The sequence below is a fragment of the Malurus melanocephalus genome, unplaced genomic scaffold, assembly GCF_030028575.1.
Source record: "Malurus melanocephalus ecotype Western Australia unplaced genomic scaffold, MMel_1.1 scaffold_883, whole genome shotgun sequence".
NCBI lineage: Eukaryota > Metazoa > Chordata > Aves > Passeriformes > Maluridae > Malurus > Malurus melanocephalus.
This window is the reverse complement of record NW_026624115.1, coordinates 61,509-84,124: the sequence shown is the minus strand read 5'-3', so window position 1 is coordinate 84,124 and position 22,616 is coordinate 61,509. Positions and strand designations below refer to the sequence as shown.

Genomic DNA, 22,616 nt, shown 5'->3' with positions numbered 1-22,616 from the left:
TGGGATTTTTAAATAAATTGACATTTGACAGGGTAGAAAAAGATGTGCTCTTAGTTATTTTACTGATCTGCGGTTCATGTGATGCTGAGATCCAGAGTTGACTRGGTTTCAATCCATGGTATATGGTCCAAGTGATGATGATCAGAAGCAGTGCTTTTTACTGTGAATGGTGTATATTCAGAATGCTTAATGTGGACTTCAGAGAGTAACTAACTCATCCCTGGTGCCAAGTATTGCTTCATAATGCCGAAGAGCAGGAAGAGAAAGCAATACTGTGGGGTTTGGGGAGGTTTAGTAAAGTTCTTCCCCCCTTCTCAAGGGAAAGAAATGCTTTTGGAGGAAACAAAGCACTGCAGGTACCAGTAGATGGTGCCACTGATACTGGAATGTCTCCACTGCTGAACATGAATTTTTGTCTCCCCTGAGAGGGAACTAACTCAGTCTCCGATTGCCAAGTTCAGCGTAATTAACCCAAGGCTTTSCTTATTATATTTCACCTATTTAGAAATACCCAGTCTTAGTATGCTTCCCCATGAAGAAACCTTTTGTGTGCTGCAAGGGAATAACAACAATGTGCTCTAAGACTTTAATTTTCCCCCAGGTATGCTCAGTTTACAGAGATGAAATTATTAGCTCTCAGCAGGCAGGTACTTGTTCAGATCAGAATAAAACTTTCTGGTATTTGTGTTAAAAGAGTTGCCATACAGAAATCCCCTCAGTTACATGCACCCCCTTAGTTAAGCCACAGTCCTCTCTTAGTTTAGCTTTTGTAAGTGTGTGTGAAGTAGTGAGACTTTCACTTCTCTCAMAGTTAATGGCTAAATGCTTAATAAMATGGTAGTAATTTGCTGTGGGTAGTCAGCCTTGACTCTGTGTTCCAACAAGCTTGAAAAATGTAAATACTGCTTCAGTTACTGATTAACAAAAGAGATTAAAAACTGTTAAATAGGTAACTGAGTTAGCTGCAATGTTTCACCAGGAGGCTTGCTTGTTATCAGGAGGCTGCCTAGTTCTACTTTTTGGAGGGAGTATATTCTGAAGCTTCTAATCCACAATTTAAATTCATAATTGTCTCTTTTTTTGTAAGTGGGTATTAAATATCTTGGAAATGTGCTCCAGCAACATGGAAGCAGAAAGCAGAAGGGAGGCCTTTGGGGATGCTTTGTTCTGAGGTTCTTGTCTTGATGCTTTGTGCCAGGACAAGCTCTGTGTATTGACAGTGCTTTTGGACTTTTTCTGTCASCATTTTTCTTTTCCTTTCCTTAGCWGYAGGGAAACCTTAATCCTTCAKRAAATGTAAACTCAAGATGCATTTTTCCCTACAGGAAATTTCTCACTAGAAACATACATTTTTTGATGTATGTTTCTTTATTTAACAATTTATGATGTTTCTTTCCCCTTAAAAACTTTGGCTTGTTCTGGAGTYCATCTGTTTACTGCATTAACCTCACATTCTGAAAATAAACTGAAAATACTTCCTTCAGCTTGTTMAATGATATTATGAGGCCTCAGAGTGCAGTTGGTTTCTCTGCATTTAAAACTGATATATATACAYACAGCTGGTTTGCATAAATGCGCAAAGGAAATGGGTGTGAAGGCATATAATTAAGGAAAGAGAAAAGGAAATAAAGAGATTCTGTAGAAAACTTGTATTACCATTTGTGGGAGTACTAGCAGAGTTTTGGGGAAAAGAGTGGCCACATCACATCTGCTGAGCTTTTTTTTTTTATTTAATAACTACTACATTCATTTAGAAGTTTCCCACCTTAAAAATAAAGATATTCCTACCTTTATGGTTATGTCTGCTGCTTTTCAGAGAAAAGATTAATATCTTGTAACAACCCATGGCCGTTGCCTGTAAGAAAGTTTTTTTTTACCTGTTGAGATGGATCTGACCTTTGTTTCTGTTTGGTAATTTATTGAAGGTCATATTCTGTAGTTGATGGTATTTGGCATTTTAYCTATGGCAGTAGTTCAGAAAGGAATTACCTGTGAAGGATTTCAACAGGATGTGGTAGTTCTACCTTCTTGTATTATTTTTAAATGATATTGCARTCTGAAGTAGACCCAAAAAATTGCATGTATGTAGTTCTGTCAGTATATGCTCTTCTTTTTACAAATAAAATGATATCCATAATGGTACACATATATWTATTTTTGTTTATAAATTGTGTATTTAATCCGCTCCTTTGTTTGCAGGTTGGATTTGCTACCATTTTATGCAAGACTGGTTGCCACACTGCATCCCTGTATGTCTGATGTAGCAGAGGATCTCTGTTCCATGCTGAAAGGGGATTTCAGATTCCATGTATGTTTTGGTGATTCAGCTCTTTATATTCAGATTAACCAATCTCATAAGTCATCCTTAGGAGAAAAAAAAACCAAACCATTTTGTGTTGTGTAGATACTACTTCTAAAATTCAGTGAATATTTTTCTGTCAGCTTGGCAGTTCTAGAACACTAGGTTGTAAAAGAGAAGTTTTTGCAACTTTCCATATATGCTTACATATTTATATAAATGAACTGTATAACGGTTAAAACAAAAGTTACAAAAATTAGGAGATGTGTTCCATCTCTATTAAGAGTTTTTTGTAAATTAATGGCTTGCTTTTCAAATGAGACCTWATCTATTCTAACAATGTTCCCCACTATAAGGATGCTATTATAGTGATTATTATTGTCATATTGTGTTTAATTCACATTAGATTTTACATCGAGCAAAATTTTTCACACAAATGCATTTCTTTCACCTCTTTTGTTGTTTCTTTTAGGTATTTTGTTGTTTCTTTCTTCTCAGGTGTTGTTTCTTTCACCTCTTTTTCAACTGTTGTAATCAAACTGGTTATGGTACACAATGCACATCATGATTCCATCACCGTTTTYTGAGTTTTGGGGCACAGATTTCAGTTTTTTTTTCTAATATTGACATTACGAATGTGTATGAATTGCTCAGACTTACTTGAATCTTAAYTATGTAGAGTTAACTACTCTCAGAAGAACCTCTTTCTGTTGGGGTATTGCAATTTTGTATTTGGTGGATAATGTTTGGACATAGATATGTATTTGTGCTTTGTTACTGAATTTATGCTGAATGTCAGTAATTTWAAAAGAAAAATAAAAGTCTGCRCATTACTAAATCTGACTTGAAAAARCCATCAGTGTTTAATATTTCCTTGAGGATTGTACAAGTGGCCCTATTCATATAGAGACTTTCTATTGATTCTGAAATATAGAATCTAGAATACTTTAGTCACTTCTTCACTGTGGCAAAGGAGGAGGATCTATAATTGTAGGTATGTTAAAGAAATTATTGTTTAGGGGGTGAGAAGATGGGGAAAGGAATTCAAAAACTAATGAAATAATGTTGTAGAGAGTTTTAGGAAACCCAGTGATAAGTAAAGTAGAGCTCAGGAAACCAAATCAATAACAAACACTACTGAATTCACRAGCTTATTTCATGCGTGTTCAGGTCAAAGTAATTTAGAAGAGATGAGTATTTTTGAGGGACTAAAATAATTTTTTGTTGTGTTTTAGGTAAGAAAAAAGGACCAGATCAACATTGAAACAAAAAATAAAACTGTGAGATTTATTGGTGAACTTACCAAGTTTAAGATGTTCTCCAAAAATGATACTCTCCACTGTTTAAAGGTTGGTGTTGTGATAGTCCTGGACTTCTGTGTATGCTGATAATGTGTCCCCATCMTATTCCTCTTCACTTACCCACTGCTGATGTTAACTTTAATTTATTGCATGGGATGTTTTAAATCCTGGTGTCCATTGCTATGGTGTATGAGGAGACTGTCTTAGCTGTTACAGAAGTTAGAATGTGTTGCTAATGGGAGGAATATATTAAAATAAACTTCCATATTTGGACATAACCAAACTGCTAATAATTTTCTTTGTAAGTATGGCAGACATTGCTACTTGTTAGTCTGCTGTGCATTGCAAAACTTTCATTATGTCGATTTTAGTTGATGTTTTTGGGGAGAAAAGAACAGTAAGGGAGAGGAACTAGAGGCAAGAAGTGCTGCAAGGAGAGGCTTTTGTGCTATTTTAGCAGGTGCTTTTGTTTGTTGAGGAACAACACATCTTTGGAAAGCATTAATCTCTAGGCACATCGTCTCACTTTTCATGCTGATAAACATTTGATATCAGGTCCCAAATTACAAACATTTTAAAAAATAAAAGCATCTTTAATAAAAGATGCTTGAAACTCACACCTTAAGATTGCTTTCTGTGTGAATAGTTTCTATTCATTGAGTTGTTGGATATCAAAGTTGAATTCCTAAAACAATTATAATAATTCATTATTTCTCTTGTCTACAAAATACTGCAAAATGTGAAGCTGTATTAATTAGTTATTGCTTAACTTAAAACAGTTMAGTTGGGTGTGCTCTGAGGTTACTGTGGCCTTGTACAGTATTATTTGGTAGTTTGGTTGGGGTTTCTGTGCTGATCTTTGGAAGCGTCCTGTTCCTCTGAAGCCTAAATTTGGGGTCTATAGATTGTTCTTACAWGAGTTTTAGAATGAGATTAATCTTTTGAATGTTCATAGAACGGTTTGGATTGCATGGGCCCTTAAAGGTCATCTGGTTCTAAGACACCTCCTCCTAGACCAGGTTGCTCAGAGCTCCATCCAGCCTGGCCTTGAACACTACCAGGCATGGGGCATCTACAACTTCTTTGGGCAACCTGTGCCAGGTCCTCACCAGTCCTAACATGGGATCAATGAAATAAATTTCTATTTTTTCTCTAAAGAATTTAGAACACCATCAATGTGGTAGATATAACTTAATGTTTTCTGCAACTCAAAAAGATGTTTAATAAACTGTACTTTTATATGAATACATACCAGATGCTTCTGTCAGACTTCTCTCATCACCATATTGAAATGGCGTGTACTTTGCTGGAAACCTGTGGAAGATTCCTCTTCAGATCACCAGAATCTCACTTAAGAACCAGCGTTCTTTTGGTAAGAGAAAGCTGTTGTCTTATCCAGGAGGGTGTCGTGCCCTGACTTAAAGCAATCACTTTGAAGCAATTTCTGAAACCATTCTGGCAAAGTCCAGTTSACCTAAAAGTCTCTTCATGACTTGAAAGAAAATGTAAAGAAAATCATTAAATTTCTGAACTACTAGTAATTCAGAGATAGGGCAAACCCAGAGGATGAGGTTGAGAGAATATTGTAGTTTTATCTAGGAACATGCTTGAGATACTGTTTGAGGGGGGGAAATAGTAGTGAATGGAACCAGACATGATTTCAACTGKAGTTGAAGACAATTGTGTAAGGTGGTTTCTATGTCCCATGTAATGATCTGGGGTTCTAAATGTGAAGATAAAGTTTATGAAGACTCCAGGGAAGCAGTTTTAGAAACAGAGATTGGGAATTAAGGTAAGATTTGAACTGGGATCTGTAAGTCTGGAGAAGTACTGGCAAGGACTTCAAAATAGGAAAAACTGAATAATATATATTCTSATTTGAGAATCTTAAAACTCCATGTCCAAGGCGAGAGAGAGTGAGAYGTGGTTGAAGAAGACCTTCAAAGATAGGTTCACTTTCTCTTAAGATWGTAGTCTCTCTTCTAGTGCTATAGTTAATGCAGAAACAGTTTCATACTTCAKTATATTGTTGTACAATTTCCTTTGCACAAAATACCGTTTCTTTCTGAACCTCTTTGAATGTGAGAACACCTGTKGAGATGGTACAGTCATGAGAGGAAAGAGATGGGCAAATTAACTGCCAGTTCCTTGGCTTTTGCTTTTTGTAGCAGTGTACTTTGTGTCTTGAAAGGTTCGAGTCTCAATTTTCTAAAGGTTTGCCAGCTGATATGTTCTGTTGTTAAATACATTCCTTTCCATAATCCGGTATTTTTCCACTGAAAACACTGTTCCATTATCTTAAAAAGACATTTTCCTCATTGCTATCACTTTCTGGTAGTTAATAAAAATTGCAGAAGTCAGGAAAAATTGAATACTTTTACCAGAGCTGGCTTTTGTAACTGACTGCTTTTATTGCTTTGCACTACAAAAATGCTGATTGTTAGCTGGATTACTGGAATCTAGGATGAATGCTAAACATGGCTTAACTGTGAAGTGCAAGACAAACCACAAWCACTGCTTGAATTACTGAGGCTTAAAGTTTCACAAGGTTTTGGATAATCAGACTTTCCTTATGCATTGAGGAACCAGGAGAAGGTGGAAGGTGGCAAATAAGTTTGGAATATCTATTTATTAGGGTGTAAAATAGGTTAAATAGATTTATATTCTGCATCCATCTTAATAGCTGCATCTTCTAACATTCCCCTAAAAAACTACAGAGATTAATTTTGACATAATGAGTCTTACACAAATTGGATCATAGTCTTAWGATACAAGTTAGTGTGAACTGTGGAAAAGATTTCTCCCAAAGCAAGCTGATTACAATCTTGTGGTAAAAAATATAAGCAGTTGTACAGCTGATCTTCTCAATGACTCTTATGGGTAGAATTAAGGCCTGTTGATCCTCCAATAATTACTGGTTTTAATCTTTACTGCTGACGATGTATTTTGTAATAAGATTCCAAACGGGCTGCATGTCTCCTATTAAAGACTGGTTTTGTCCTGGTGTGGAAGAAAGTCATAGTTAAGAATGGATTTGAAAAGTACTTAAGGGAAAATTAATTACTGAGAATTAAAGTGTTCTACCAGCAGAGTTGCAAACTTAGTGGCACTAAGTAACTTATTCTAGAGAAGCATTTAATGATCATATCCTGGTTTTGTGGAACTACTTCATGTTCTGCAAATTATTTGGAGATTCTTCTTTTATTAGGACAATGTTTATTTCTGTAATTGTCTTCTGGGCAAATCTTTCCAAATCAGTGGTCTTTGTGTAATATAAAATACTAATGTAAAACTAGATTGGCTTTAGGATTGGTCTATTGATAAATGAATTATTTGAATTGGATTATTTGAATTGGAGCTTTGAAAGGAAGTCAGCTTCWTCTTTATGTATCATAATCAAGTTAAAATGTCAAATTTTTGTATTATGCTGTTGTGGTCTTCCTAAAAGAAATAATTGAAATTTTGGTATTAAAAGCCTCCTGATGCATTTTTAATAACTTAAGACAATTGTCTAAGTTAAGCTTTAGGACAAGGTCAGTTGTATTGATAAATATACAGAACTTCAGCTACCAAGGTGGCTTCTTTGTTGGTGTGAATCCTTTTATAGGTGGTGTTAAAACTGAGAGGTGTTTGTACAGGCAGACGCTGCAGCAAAGTAAATGCACTTCATGTAGACTGTGATATTTCACTATGACAATAACGTGTTTCAGGAAATTAAAATCTTTCTTTTTGAACTGTTGAAATGAGTAGCAGRGCAGAGCAATGCAGGTAATAAAGGGAAGGAGGAGCTGAACAGTTTCACTCTGTTACTATAATCTGATGTTTAAATCTCAGCCCTGCTGAAATGCTTTCCTAAATTGGAGTTTTCATGATGCTCAGCTTTTGATTAGTTACTTCTTTTTCTCCTTCCTRATGGTCACCAGATTTTCCTTGGAAATGCATCTGCAATATATACTGTGTGCAGAGAGATTTTGTTACCAAGAAGAACAACACAGTTTTAATATTTTAATCTGGATACTTTACTGTTTTTTGTGGTCTGTTTTTATCAAAGGAAAAACAGAAACCTGATTTTCAAATGTAGTGCTTTACCTGCACTGTTGTTCATTTTAGCCTAGTAAATGAAGATCCAAAGTAGTTGATGAGCTTCAAGAACTTTAGAGTGCAGATCTTGCTTTTTCTTCTGTATTGTGTCAAGGTTTTTTCTTACTACAAACAATGTATTGTTGTGATTTCTCTTTCCTGCCTGTCCATCTGATGCCTTAACTGAAAAGTGACTGAAACACAGTTTCTTGTAATGCTGAACATACTTAATAGAGTAGAGATTAAGCCTAATATAACCCACCTGAAGTTACAATACATACTCAGGGCTGCTCAAAAAAAAAAACAAACCACCAATAAATTACAGTGATTTTGAGACTTTGGGTAGTCCATATTGTCTCTTCTTAGAAGAAACATTTTAATTATAAACTATAATTTACAGTATAATGTATAACCTTTTAAAAGAGGAAAATACACAAATTATGTAGGTTTGGGGGTTTTAAAATGTTATTTGCAAACTTTTCTGCTGTTTTCTCTGTTACGCTTCGCTTTGCCCAACTTCATTTTTCAGTTTATAGTATAGCATGATAAATACCTTTAAGGTAGCAAAGGTGTATTTTCTGATCTRTCTAGAAAATGTGAAAAATTTTCAAAGGTAACATTAACATATATGACATGTTAAGGTTTGGGAATTTTCTAATTGGTTTTTCTAAGTGTTTTTTCCCCACATAAACCAATTTATATACTCAGTTGTTAAGTGCTGTGCATCTGTTAGGTGCCTGTAGGAAAATGTGCTGCTACTTGACAGAAATTTGCCATTTGCAAAGGAACAGTCTCAGGGAATCAAAGGAAAGACCATTTGTGTAGTGGAAAAGGTTAAGAATGAAATGCCTTAGGGTTGGTGTCAGATGGAGACCTTCCTGATGATAGATGACTAAAATCCAGGAGGAAAATGATGTTATTTGTTGGGTTACTATATTACACAAAGCTACTCTTCCTCATTGAATTAGCTGCTGAAACTCAAGGTTAAAGAGCTGTTTGAGTACATTGACATTTCAGCTGAACTCAATCACTGCCTTGTAAAAGAAATTTTAAATTATTCAGGTTTAGTGGAAAGGCCACCAGTTCTTCACCAATAATAAAAGGTTTAAACTCTTGGTTGGTTTACTGGACTGCATGAAGGTATATACTAACATTTGTGTGGGAATAAAACAGTACTTACATGTTAATTTTATCTGTTTAAAGTTGTAAATTACTGTGTAGCTAACCTCTAGTAGATAATAAAGTTTACATGAATCCAGTTTCCTGGTGAACCACTATAGAGTTATTTAGAATATGTAGGATCACTTAAAGCATTAAGTATTAAAAAGTATTTAGTTATGGAATTAAGATCATCCTCAGCTGTAAAAATCAGCAACTTAAAACTGCTATTTTAGTACTTGTACAGAATTTTTAGATAAAAGAACATTATAAACCCCACAAAATAAATCTTAACTTACATATCTGAAATGAATTATGGAGAAGAGATTGTATTCAGTGAGGAAAAATCAGGACAATCCTGACAATTAAGCACTGTAAAGAAGTGTTGACTCTTACTTGTTTGATTTTTCCTGAAATATTGCTTTATGGTAGGTACTGTTTTTCTTGCAGTCAATTCTGCTTGGGTAAACAGCAGCAATGGAGCATGGAATAAGGAAAATTTGGTTGTCTAAACCTCTGGAAATTCATATGAAACCATCTAAAACTCTCTGGAGTTACATGCTGGTGTACAAAGTAGACTGCCAGGCTTATGATGATTCACTATGTTTGTGCCAAGACATCAGTGTTTCAGCTACTTTAGTTATTTGAAATCTAGTTAAATAATGTTTTGAACAGAGTTGCTAGTAGCCTTTCAACCATTTATCTAAACAGTAGCATTTAGATTTTGAATTAAATTTTGAATACTTTCCCGAAAACCTTTTTACCACAGATGAACCACTATAAAAATAGGGATCATAAAGAAAAATGAYCACAGGAAGACCAACAGAGAACCATATATATGTACTTTGTCCTTTTTTCTCTCTCCCCAAGCTTTTAACTTAACATTTCTGCAACCTTTCATGTTTACCATATCCCAAATGTAACTCTAAAAGCCTTTGGCTTGAAAMTGTAGTATGTCAGCATCTCTAACAGGTCATTTGCATTTGTTTCCAGGAACAAATGATGAGGAAAAAACAAGCAATGCATCTTGATGCACGCTATGTTACAATGGTAGAAAATGCCTATTACTACTGTAATCCCCCTCCAGCTGAAAAAACTGTGAAGAAAAAACGTCCTCCTTTGCAGGAATATATCCGTAAGCTTCTTTACAAGGATCTCTCCAAGGTCACCACAGAGAAGGTAAATCCTTTCAAAATCTTCAGTACAGTTTTTACTGAAAATGGYGTAGTAGTAATTTCGAAGAGGTGTGGGGAGGGTTATAATTTTTTCAGTTGAAAGGAAGAGRGATCATTTTTGTATTCCTGATTAAGATGGTTTCATTTCTTTTATTGGAACACATAGAAGCTCCAGTTWTGGACCTGTGTTATCAACAGCATCAGGGGCTGAACAAAGGGAGAGTGAGATGAGAATCATTGTGTTGGGAGAGTAAGAGACAAAAGGCTTCAGTTAAATACAGACTGTAAGAGCAAGGAAATTATGGAACAGCCTTGGACAGTATGGTAGTAGTTCAGAGACAGCAGTTGGATTATGTACATGAAGTCTTCCATAGCTGCTGCTGGTCTGGAGGATCTTTGGGAAGGAGAACGAGGTTGTTTGCAGGTGCTTACAGGGATTTCATCCCAACCAGGAGAGATGGGGGATGACAGGGAGCATCTTGAYGTTTTACCTGCTAAAATGTGAAGCTTGTCTTAAAATTTGGTTTAGGTCCTGAGACAGATGCGCAAGCTGCCTTGGCAGGATGCAGAAGTTAAGGACTATGTTATATGCTGTATGATCAACATCTGGAATGTGAAATATAATAGTATTCACTGTGTAGCCAACCTCTTAGCAGGGTTGGTCCTTTACCAGGAAGATGTTGGAATTCATGTTGTGGATGGAGTGCTAGAGGATATCCGACTAGGAATGGAGGTAAACCATCAGTATTCTTGCTAAGCTATACTCATCTACTTAGGTTGACAAGAAAACTAAAATAGCATTGCTTTTTTTTTTTTTGTCTGGTGACATTTCTACCTCAGTTATTTTCTTTATATAGGTTTATTTGAATTAATAGAATACTCCCCTCAAAAAAGCCCCAACAAAACCAAACTAACAGYATTACTTAAGCCGGTTGTTTTGGTCCCYTTATCATAGTAAGGGCATARAATTTATTYTTTTACAGTGTAGACAAGATTTATRCAACTTCAAGTAAYTTTGGAGACTAGTCCATATTTTAATAGATGTTATAATTGCAAGAATTCTCTGGGTGATGAACAGATTTGACATGGAGTATATGCTAAATGTATTGGAATTTAATACTAGCTTTTTAATGTTTACTCTCATGTAATGTATGTAACCATAAATAACCATCTTTTATTAGAAGAAATTCTACCAGATTTTATACACCGATTTCTTTATAAAAGGTTGGTTTGGTTTGGGTTTTTCTAATGTTCTCTTGTRTCTGCATGATAGAGTGAATTTTCTTGTTCTTTTTTGATAAAGGTTAATCAACCCAAGTTTAACCAGCGGCGGATCAGCAGTGCCAAGTTTTTGGGGGAGCTTTACAATTATCGAATGGTGGAGTCAGCTGTAATATTTAGAACTCTCTATTCCTTCACCTCATTTGGTGTGAACCCTGATGGCAGTCCTAGTCCACTGGACCCTCCAGAACATCTTTTCAGAATCAGACTTGTCTGTACTATCCTTGATACCTGTGGGCAATATTTTGACAGAGGATCCAGCAAACGAAAACTTGATTGCTTCCTTGTATATTTTCAGGTATTCTAAATTTTATACAGMTCTGTAGAATTCTCTAGTAAGCTAATGTAAGTCAGTCTGGTACACATTTCTCTCATTGTTCTCTAGCCCTGTAGTTTTYAGAATCTTGTTTTTCTGGTAGCAGTTTTATTTTCAAGTGATGTTTGTGTTGAGTTATACCAAAACGATCTGGAGGCTTTCAGTGCTCACATTGTGGGTTTGCTGAACTTAAACAAGAGAAAATTACTTTGGTTGCTGTCCTCAGCCTATTGCCTTTTGTAGAGAAAGAGGAATCAGATACTTCTCAGGCATGCACGATGGAAGGATGAGAGGTTAATGGGCACAAGTTGCAGCAAAGAAGGTTCTGAGTCAATAGATGTAATGAAGTGAGGAGAAGATCTCATTATGAGGGTGTTTAAACACTGAAATGGGGAATTCCAAACCATGGGATTAATGCTAAAACTCATTGGATTTAATTTATTTTTCTGCTTTTCTTTATGATTTATACTAAAACAAGGGTATTAAAAATTAAGGTGATAATGACTTATTTCAACCCTTCAGGAATCAAATCCCTCATCTGTATACAAGATGTAAAAGGATGTTTTGAAGTAYAGAATCTCAGAATGGYTTGGGTTRGAAGGGACCTCAAGAATCATCTTGTTCAAACCCCCTGCCACGGGCAGGGACACCTCCCACTAGACCAGATTGTTCATAGTATGATATGGTCTGATTTTTAAATGCAAAAATAAAACGTTTTAAGGAAGACATCATTATATTTCTGTTACACTTAATAATTTTAGCAAGCCTTCCTTTTTGTTGTCACCTTTTAAGTAAGATTATATCCTCATACTTCATTTTCAAATGCAGTTTTTGCAGCACCTTTGTTCTCAGTTTCTACTGTTATGTTCACTCAAAACGAGCATTTATTTTTTACAGTGTCACTGTAAGAAATATATGTGAATTTGTTATAAAGCAATTTGGATAAGTCACTTGAAGCTGGCTGCAGTCTAAGGATTTATTTTTTTTGGTTGATATTTCCCTTTCTTCTCCCCATAATATGCCTTGCTGTGAATTCATTTTCTTGAAAATATTTGGGGAGGGAATTGAAAGCTGTCTGGTTGTTAAGTGCTCATCTCTTGTAGAAAGAGTCTACCCTGAAAAGGTACTTTCTTGTCAGGGCTCTTTTTGCTCAGTCTTAATACTTGTAGTAGTTATGGTAGAAGGAACATATTCWAAATGTTTGTGATATCCAGTGTTATCAAACAGTTTTTAGTGATACCAGAATATCTAATAGGGGAAGTGTGATGTAAAGCTTTTACATTTTTTACTGTACAAATATGGCTCTTTAAAGTTCATAGCTTAAATGGTTTATAAATGTCAGTGTGCATATAATTGATTTGAATATTTTGTATTCTAGCGGTATGTGTGGTGGAAAAAAAGTCTGGATGTTTGGACAAAAGACCACCCTTTTCCTATAGACATAGACTATATGATCAGTGATACTCTGGAACTGCTGAGACCAAAGATAAAACTCTGCAATTCTCTGGAAGAAGCTGTCAGACAGGTGCAAGACTTGGAGCGAGAATTCTTAATAAAATTAGGTAAGAAAATGTRCAAGGGAAGTTAAGMTATTTTTGACAATTCCTGTAGTTCTTAAAATTGTCTCTTTATGATGGTAATAGGTAACTATTGTTATTGTTATTGTTATGATCATTTTATTCTCATGATAGAAGTAYTTTTGTACCTTCTTTGCATGTTTCTAATCAGCATAGGTATACAGAATCTCCATAACTCTAAAGGAATAGATGTTGTAAAAAACAGTCAGTATGAGTACTCTTACTATCATAGTATTTGGAAAGCAGAAGTGTGTGTGTGTGTGTGTGTGTATTAATTTATGGAGTCACATGGTGCAAATGAGGAGGAAGAATATTATTAATTTAATCACAAAAATGTAGGAAGCACACTAATTTCAGGTGAAAAAAAGTGGGGCTGGCAGCACAGCTCAGTCGAAAATATACTCAATAGTGAGTATCTACAATTGTGATCATCATATTAACCTTTAAACCTCTTGTGCATATTTGTTCTTAGAAAATACGAATACTACTGTGCTCGTTACTTGTTAAATGGAGTTTTTATAATCTTCCATTTTTATTTAAAAAGCTTGTTCATTAAAAGATTTTACAGGAAAATTTTACACTTTTTAAGTGTTAATTAAAGCCCTAATAGCACTTCATCTATTTGTACAAATTCAATTTTTAAGTATAATAATTTAATTCAATGGGATTAATATGTCTAATAGCCACATAAAATATTGCAACTTCTRTTTTAGGAAGAACTTTATTTTTAATATGTGTTCATTTAGTTGACATGCCTTGAAATTTCCTATGTAGGGAAAAGCAGATTACAGTTCCCTTATGGAATGATCTAAATTCATGGCTTTTATGCTCTCAAAATTATAACCAAGAAGAAATACACAATTAATTATATAAACTGTAATATTCTTTTGAAAGGTACTCAGACTTCCTTCCTGCAAATAATAGGAGCTTCACAAAACTTTACATTAATGGATGACCCTAAGTATGGCTGCTGTTATGTCAAAAAAGGAATGACAAACTGTGTAGTAACTATGTTGTCCTTAATCAATTGCTAGAAAAATTACTGACTTTGAAAGCTGGCATCAGTAACCACGATCCTCTGGAGGATTAAGTGACTTTGTAAATTAATGAAAGACAAAAAAAGAAYGTATGAGAACAATAGTATATGCTGGAAGTTTGGGGCTTTTGCATTGGATGACTTAAATATTGCAATAATCCTTCTCTAAAATCAGATTAGACCTTAATTTTTTTCCTGAATAAGAACCATGCTGAATTCTTWAAAATATTCTGACTGAAATGAATATCTAAGACTAAACTGGGCACTGAAAYACTTAAAAAACCTAAAGCTTATTTTTCACTTCTGTGGAAATGGTACAGATAATGATAGTACATTGAAGGATGCCTTACTGAAAGAAAAGAGACATTTATGTCTGATATTTTACACACAGAGTAAACTAAAACATCTCAAGGGACAGAAGACAAGCAAGTCAGCAAGAAAAACTGCAAGGTGAACTAARAACACAGGATAAGAATTACCAGACCTGTCTGGAAGGAGGATGAGCACACCAGATAGTAATTGTGGAARAGACTCTGTTTTCCCAGAGATTTCAYATAGGCGCCTACATYCTCACAAGCTCAAGTGCAGCCTYAGAATATTAGGAGAGAATCATAAARGTTTATTACAGGCTGATAAAATTGTTTCAAAACTGTTAAAGTACTGCAGAGAAGACTGCARGGAGCTTCGTGTCTCTGGGTTCTGCTGGTTTTGTAAAGTCTCTGTAGTTTGGTACTCACATTTTGGTGTGTGTTTTGGTGGGTCCACATTTTGTTTGAGGACGTTTTGAAGCAGTTTGCACAGCTGCTTCTGTTCTCTGGGAGATTTTAAACATTCTCTGTAATGTTTTCCTCCTTTTCTGACAGGACATTATTACCCTTTCTGAGTAAGTTAACTAAACAGGAAATACTTCGTTCAGAAGTCAAATGTTATGACCAATGTTTTAGTGCTCAGCAATAGTGGACTTTTGAAGTGATCTTCCACACATAACTTGAGCCATTATATGTGTTCTAATGTTCTAAATCTTTCTCTTTTTCCAAATTTCAGGAATTGTGAATGACAAAGATTCCAAAGATTCCATTACGGAAGGAGAGAAYCTGGAAGAGGATGAAGAAGAGGAGGAAGGTGGAGCAGAGACAGAGGAACAATCTGGAAATGAAAGTGAAGTAAATGAGCCAGAAGAAGAGGTGAACTTAATCATTTACCTTGCCTTGTGTAGAAGAMGTGATTTTGATTGTTTATTACTTTCTGAAGCCCTTTAAGTCACAAAGTTAGCAGGTGAAATGTGGGTTTGCAGAACCCAGTCAGAACTGTGAGGATATTCCCATCCCAATGTTGTGTATGTGGAAAACTGAGTGTCTGAGACTTAATCCTTATTTTGGCAGAAACTTGAACCTGACAACTTTGCTCAAGGTATGTGCTGCTTCTCAACAAAAAGATAATTTCAGCTTTGGGCAGGAAAAAAACCACTTTCAGATGACTTTGTTAATCTGTTGTAGAAGCAAATGTATTGACTAAATGTCAAAGCAGTCATTAGGAGAAATAACAGGTGTTCAGGGTATGTCTGTGCAATATGAATAAATGAAAGATTTATGGAGCGTAAAAACCTTCCTTGTTTACTGTGCTAATAATATTTTGAATCAAAAATAGTGGAGCCAATAAAAAAACCACAAGCACATAGAAATTCTGACTTGTCACTATGACGCAGCAAAGTTGACATGATAATGGTATTGTTAGAAGAAAATGAGTTAATCAAGGAACTATGGAACAGTTTTTCTCCATATGCTTGGGTTTGTTGGTTTAGTAAGCTTTCTTTCAGTAGATGTCTCTCAGGATTAAAGATCSTGAAGTTTGGCTGGGTTTGTGCCTTCACCCATAAATTAATGCCATTAGAATCATAAGCAGTTGAGGGGTGGGGAGGGTATCTTGGGAGGTCTTTGTATTTCCCTTCTATGAACTTCATCATTTCCTGGCAATCCATTCCTCCACGGAGTTCCCTCTAAATGGCACCACAACCATCTGGTGTATCAGCCACTACTCCCAGTTTACTGATGCACATTTCTGAAATTAGCAGGTAAAACATTAAGTAAAAACCATAACAAACAAATTTACCAAGACTGAACTGAACTAAACAAGTTTGGATGGGAAGAGTTTAGAAAATATGCAGAAAATGTTTGAGAAACCAGTGGTCTTTCTTGTTTTAAAATAGTCAGCAGTTATAAATTGAATATTTCAGGAGGGCTCTGACAATGAGGAAGAAGAGGGTGAAGAAGAGGAGGAAGAAAACACAGATTACCTTACAGACTCCAATAAGGAAAATGAAACCGATGAGGAGAATACAGTATGTACTGAAATGTAGATAAGTGAATTGAATTTGCATCTTTGGTTTTCTTTTCTGAATATTTTTTGCCAATGCTGCACATAACATACCTGGGAAAATACAGCAAGGACACTTCCTGTTATTCTTTCAAATATATTTTGCAACTTATTTTCATATTTGCAAACTTTGTTTATTACCTTCGGAAGATATTATGCTTTATACTTTACTACAACATGTTTTCACAAGACTGAACTTGCACAGGTAGCTGGACTGGAAAATATTGTGTAAATGATGGTTTTGCAATAGTAGCAAATTGATAGGATACGAAAAGGTAAACACTCCACTAGACCTCAAAACAGAAAACGATACAAACTAAAAAGTGTAAAATTCTTACAATAGGCATTTCATATTGGCAGATTATAACATTTGCAACTAAAGAACCCATCTGGTTTAGTCTGAAGTGCCTTACATAGTAAGGAAATAATGAACATCATAGAACAATGTGTTGGGGTACTGACTTCAGACATTTTTGTTGYCATGTTGTGCTTTCCAGATACTTGAAGGGTAGTCTTTGTCTTGAAAATACCATCTGACTTTATGGACTTAATGGAAAATTGAATTAAAATAGATGTGTTCAGTGTAGTCTTTGTATTGTTGCCACACCTTGCATGTGCTCACATGCACCTGCACACACACACGAGTGGGTCAGAATATTATGAATGGTCATAAATCAGGAAATGTGCCTTTCAAGAAAATAATCAAGGCTGACATCTTCTGACTTGAACAGTTTGGGTTTTTTAACATTTTGATTATGTATTATATAGAAGCAATAAGGATATTTTCCACTTATTTCTAGGCTGAATATTCGTATTTCTGAAACTAATTTATTCAATKATTTGTTCCCATTGCAATAGGAAGTAATGATTAAAGGAGGAGGACTGAAGCATGTCCCTTGTGCAGAGGATGAGGACTTCATTCAGGCCTTGGATAAAATGATGCTGGAAAATCTTCAGGTATAAACAGTCATTTTCTTAATTTGATGTACAGTAAACTGTAGTTGATTTTTTTTCTTAAATTAAATAAGTGGTTTGTGCTTAGCTTACCGTACTAAAGGACATGAAGATTTTCTTTTCTTTTTGGCCTCTTCTCTGCAGTTGACACGTTTGGCTTTTAGTAAAATAGCTAAATTGTATAGTTTAGTTAACTGTATCATTTGCCCAGTGAATATATGACATACTGACGWATATTTTACAGAATGAATAATAACTGTAGCAGATACTGTGCAATGCTTCTRACTTTATCCTAGGTTTCAATAGGCTTAAAATGGAGGTGTGTTTYAATTTACATAATCTTTTAGTACCTTTTTTTTTGAGCCACATCTGGTAATGTTAAATACTTAATATTTAAGTATTGAGTATAGCAAGCCCTGTATAATATATTAATAAGATGTACCAAAAAAAATCTTGAACTAAGAATGGACATTCTACAATGTGTCATCAAGTCTCTAGATTATTTTCCAAGAGAGATTGTTATCTAAATTCCTTTATAATGTGTGTTGTTCTGTCCTTGTAAYTTTCTTCTTCACAAGCAAGAAAAGCCAAAGGAAAATGTAATAAACCCTAAYAAATGTATTTGTATATTACTTTTCCTGGAAGGTTAAAACTTTCCTCAGTCACAAAAATCTGATTGTTGCCAGCCTGACTGACAGTGTTGGTGTCTGATCATTTATARAATTCACTTTTTTTTAATAGCAACGGAGTGGTGAATCTGTAAAAGTGCATCAGCTGGATGTTGCTATTCCTCTACATCTCAAAAGTCAGCTGAAGAAGGGCCCCCCTCTTGGAGGTGGGGAAGGAGAGTCAGAGTCTGGGGACACGATGCCATTTGTCATGTTAACACGAAAAGGCAACAAACAGCAGGTAAGAGTTTATGTAAGGTATAGATAGTGGTTAAATAAATAAAGTCCATTCACTTCAAAAAAGTAACAGAATTTTTTATTTCTTCTTTCGTTTCTCAGAATCAGATGTAGATGACTTAATTTTGACAAATAGAAAGTATCATATATAATTCCTTGAAATTCTTGGTTGTTGATACAAAAGATGTAGAAAAATTCTATGATCAGATTACACCATTGCTTATTACATTTGGTGGTTGTGCCAGTAGGACAGTGGTATGTTTTGAATGTGTTTTAGATACAGTTGTGGAAGATAGAGAAGTAGTTGGTGGTCTGCCATTGAACACTGAAAGGAGTTGGAAAAAAAATAGGGAAAATTCGAGAATCTTCAAGATTCAAGTTTTTCTGAAAACACTTTTTGCTTCAAATCAAGATACATGGTCATTGCTAAATTCATTTCCTAAGTAACTTCCACTTGGCTGAATTTATTCAACTCGCAAAAAGAAAAGTCTTTATCTCTGAAGGCATTTTTAGGGAACTATTCCAGAATGCTCTGAGTGAATCTCTTGGAGAAACTTAAATGGAAATCAGGTTGATAAAACAAACTCCTTGCTTCATGCAGCTAAGCTAAGCTGTATGTTAGTCTTGGCTCTTTTCTCCAGTGTATGTTTGAATTTTCCTAGCTCAGCAAATGCATAGTACACAAATCTGTACTTAACACATTCCACATGTATTTCTTGTCATAGTTTAGGTCTTTYAAAGAAACCTTTTCATTTTGGTTGTCTAATTTGATGATGAAAATAAATGASACTGAATTTATAGGGAAAGCAAATCCTAGGAATTTTCATGCCATGTATCTGAGCCTTTCAAGTGTTTGCATATATGTCATTACTTGTTTTTTTACATTTGTTACCTGAATTGTGGTAGTAGTATAGCAGTTGATGTGTATAAATCTGAAGTAGGCTCTTTCTCTTCCTTCATATGAAACACACTTCAAAAATCCATGTAGGAAGTGGTTGTTCTGTTTGCCTGGAGCTTGAATGTGGTCTACAAAGTTCTACAAAAGCTTTGAGTGGGAGATTTTGAACTGTGGTCATTGGTCTGAGAAGGGGTTTAMGAGAATTTCATTTTTCAAAAAACGCTGTTGAGCTTTTTCAGGATAATGTGCTAGGTGTATCTGCAGTTACAAGGAGTTTTGGGAAAATACTGCAGACATGTGACTTAAAAAGAAAGCAGAACTTGTTCAGGAGTTTTCCCTGCTCCTCCCCCAATATTTGGTTTTGGGAGTAGGCTCTTCCTGCCAAAACTGCTCTCAATATTTCTAGAAATGTAGAAAACAGTTGCTTTATAGACARCTTCAGCTCTTGAGTTAATGAAAGGCTTCTTTGTCCACAGTTCTGTATTCAGAAAAAAAAGTGTTTTAGTAGTCWGTTTTAATAGAAAAATAAGCAGGAAAGAAGAGGTGGAGTTGAAAAGAAAATAATTATTCCTTCTTATGGTGCTTTATTTTAAATCTTCACAGAGTTTGAAGTGATGGATATATACTTCACTGTTACGTTATAGCTGTAAACTTTCAGCTTTTAAAAACAGTCMAAAGAAGTTTGCAGCAGCCTGMGAGGCTGTAAGTAACTTCATCTACWCAGTCRCCAGAAYGATAAATGACATCAGCCTAATTGCTTGCTCTGTTAGTAATGGTTTCAGTCTCTGTTCTTTGTCAGTGGTGCAACTGAAATAAGAGATCTGTTAGAAAAATGGATCGTGCTGTGCTTCCTTCCTGAGGGTAACATTTGGTAATGGAGGTCCAGTTGCCAAATACCCTGTTCACATGTCAGTGTCCACCCAGATTTTAGTGCAGCATTGACAAATAGATTTTTTGAGCTAATACAAGAACAACTGACTAGTATTTACCAGCTACATATACCTGAATTAACAGTCATTGCAGGCTGATGTTGACAATCTTTTATCCTCAAAACTTAAAAAACTAGTAGCAATAGAATCTAACATGGTTATTTGTAATTAGAGGATGGCCTTGTGATTTAGCCATAAGCCATGTGAGGGCAGGGGGAAATAATATTGTCATCATAAGGGATYAGAGCTGAGCTGTATCTGACACCACTTGGTATTCTGAACCAAGAAATTTTATGCCAGGTAGGTGTGAACTAAAATGAGAGATAAACTCTAAAAAGAAAGTCAGGAAATTTGGTTAATACCTAAGGCAAAGTATTTCCTTTCCTTTGAAAGGTTTTTAGCAAGACTCCATAAAAGAATAATAATATCCATGGAATGGTAAAATCTCTCCTTGAATGTGAAATTCTCTATCTCATTTATGCTGTCGCATCTTTATCTCATGACATTTTTATGAAATCTGTAGTCTAGTCTTCTGAATAATCATTTTTGATCCTCCTTCAGTTTGCCATCTTTTAAGTGAAATCGTCTGTCCTGCCCCCATCTCACAGATTTGACAAGAGGCTTTGATACACCTCTTCACTATTTGCAAATCGGAAACRTTTCAGTTGCTCAGTAATCATCATATCCTGTAGTAATTGTCATCAGGGACTTGATTTCAGGTGGCAGCTGATTCCCTTGAGATAGTGACTCAGTGGTGTTTTGTTAATTGCCAGGCAGTTGTTTTTCTCTATTTCTCTCATTTACACCCTTCTATAGTTCAGTTTTCTTTTTCTACTTAAGCATACTGTCTGAAAACACCAATCCCATTGAGCTGATAAATCCATAGAACAGAAAAAATATAAAGGACRTATTAAAATGGTTGAGGAGCTTAATGGTGAAGCTGAGGAATKATTTTTATCATGAAATGCTGCTAATGGATTAGTTATTTGTGTAGTTTACATAAAGTTCATTTGATGATATCTGGGAACACATGCAGCATGCTCAGCAATAAGTAACCAGAGCTTTCTTTGCTCTTGGAATTTCAAATTTCACTTTTATTCTTCCCTGCACACCTTAATAACAAGCTGATTTKTATATTCAATATAATATGCTATTGCCCTCCCTTCCACCCCCAAAAGMTCTCWYTTAAATACATCTTCTAGTTTGTACKGTTTAAGKATTTACTGTGCCCAGGTTTTTCTCAGGTSTTTTCAAGAGTCTGTCTTAGCTATTTCAAACAYAATTTATTTTCAAATGCTGCATCTGAGTACTCGGAGTCTTCTCACACMGATCACTCTGCTGCTAGTGAGGCATTACTGTCTGAGATACCTTGAGATTGTTTAGTGATTATTGCATTAAATCCTAACTGCAGGTGGTGAGGATTTTGCTTTTACTCTAAACCTTCTCAGCAGAGGTTGGGATAATTTATCTCTCTGCAGCTTTTGACAGTGTAACAGAAAAGAAGTAGAACTCATATGATGAGAACAAGCAGCAGGATTCAGAGTACTTATAGAATATTGAGAGTGATTATCCTTAAATGCATTACCCTTCTTAAGGCACAGAAATACTTATTTCTAATGGACATGGAGTTGAAGGAGGAAGGGAGATTTTTTTTCTAAATGTTTGCAAACTTTAGCATTAAAGGTTGTTTGAGTTGTTTCAGTTTTCAGTGGATGAGATTAAGAATTCTCTGTTGTGGAACAATTGTAAAAAAAATATGTGGAAGTAGGAACTTGGATTTTCTGAGTCTCGGGAAAAAGAAATCACCTTCCCTACACCTTCCTAAAAATACAAGGTGGATTTTCAGAGAGGGGCTACTTCTGTAGGAGTGCCAAGCTTACCTGGTGTACCTTATGGCTAATCAGATAATGGGTTGAATGTGTGGTGGGCATGTTTGGGTGTGGGGGAGGAGGAAGAGATCAATTTGACACCATGGTTGTCTCCAGACCAAAAAGAAGCACTGTGGAGCCCGAATTAATCTTAGGAAGATAAGCACTGGCCAAGGAATGCCCAGGAATATTGAAATGCTTGAAATGTCTCTCCTCTGTTACCACAAGGGATAATAGTAGAAATTGTGCTCAGGAGGCTTAATCTCTTCGGAAAGAGGAGACCTGAAGAGGGAGATGCAGCTTTCTGAGGCAGCTGTGGTGCTTTCATCGCAAGACCGGTGTAATTCTCTGTGGGCATATCTGCTGGCATCAAAATAAATAAAACATATGGCTGTACGTTCCTAGGGAAAATCAGTCAGTTTTGTTCCCATTAATATTGTGTGTAATAGGTTTTGGCCTCAGCCTT

The 22,616-nt window shown here is 35.4% G+C and overlaps 1 protein-coding gene across 1 annotated transcript in view; it reads left to right on the top strand.

Annotated features, from left to right (window-relative positions):
* Positions 1-22,616, top strand: part of UPF2 (UPF2 regulator of nonsense mediated mRNA decay) — a 55,566-nt gene that overhangs the window by 21,529 nt on the left and 11,421 nt on the right. Inside the window, exons 10-20 of the mRNA XM_057385871.1 lie at positions 2,200-2,308; positions 3,535-3,648; positions 4,856-4,972; positions 9,832-10,017; positions 10,543-10,746; positions 11,317-11,592; positions 12,989-13,172; positions 15,268-15,407; positions 16,457-16,561; positions 17,455-17,553; positions 18,292-18,459. Of these exons, the coding sequence (XP_057241854.1) occupies positions 2,200-2,308; positions 3,535-3,648; positions 4,856-4,972; positions 9,832-10,017; positions 10,543-10,746; positions 11,317-11,592; positions 12,989-13,172; positions 15,268-15,407; positions 16,457-16,561; positions 17,455-17,553; positions 18,292-18,459 (1,702 nt within the window). The remainder of the gene's footprint in view (positions 1-2,199; positions 2,309-3,534; positions 3,649-4,855; positions 4,973-9,831; positions 10,018-10,542; positions 10,747-11,316; positions 11,593-12,988; positions 13,173-15,267; positions 15,408-16,456; positions 16,562-17,454; positions 17,554-18,291; positions 18,460-22,616) is intronic.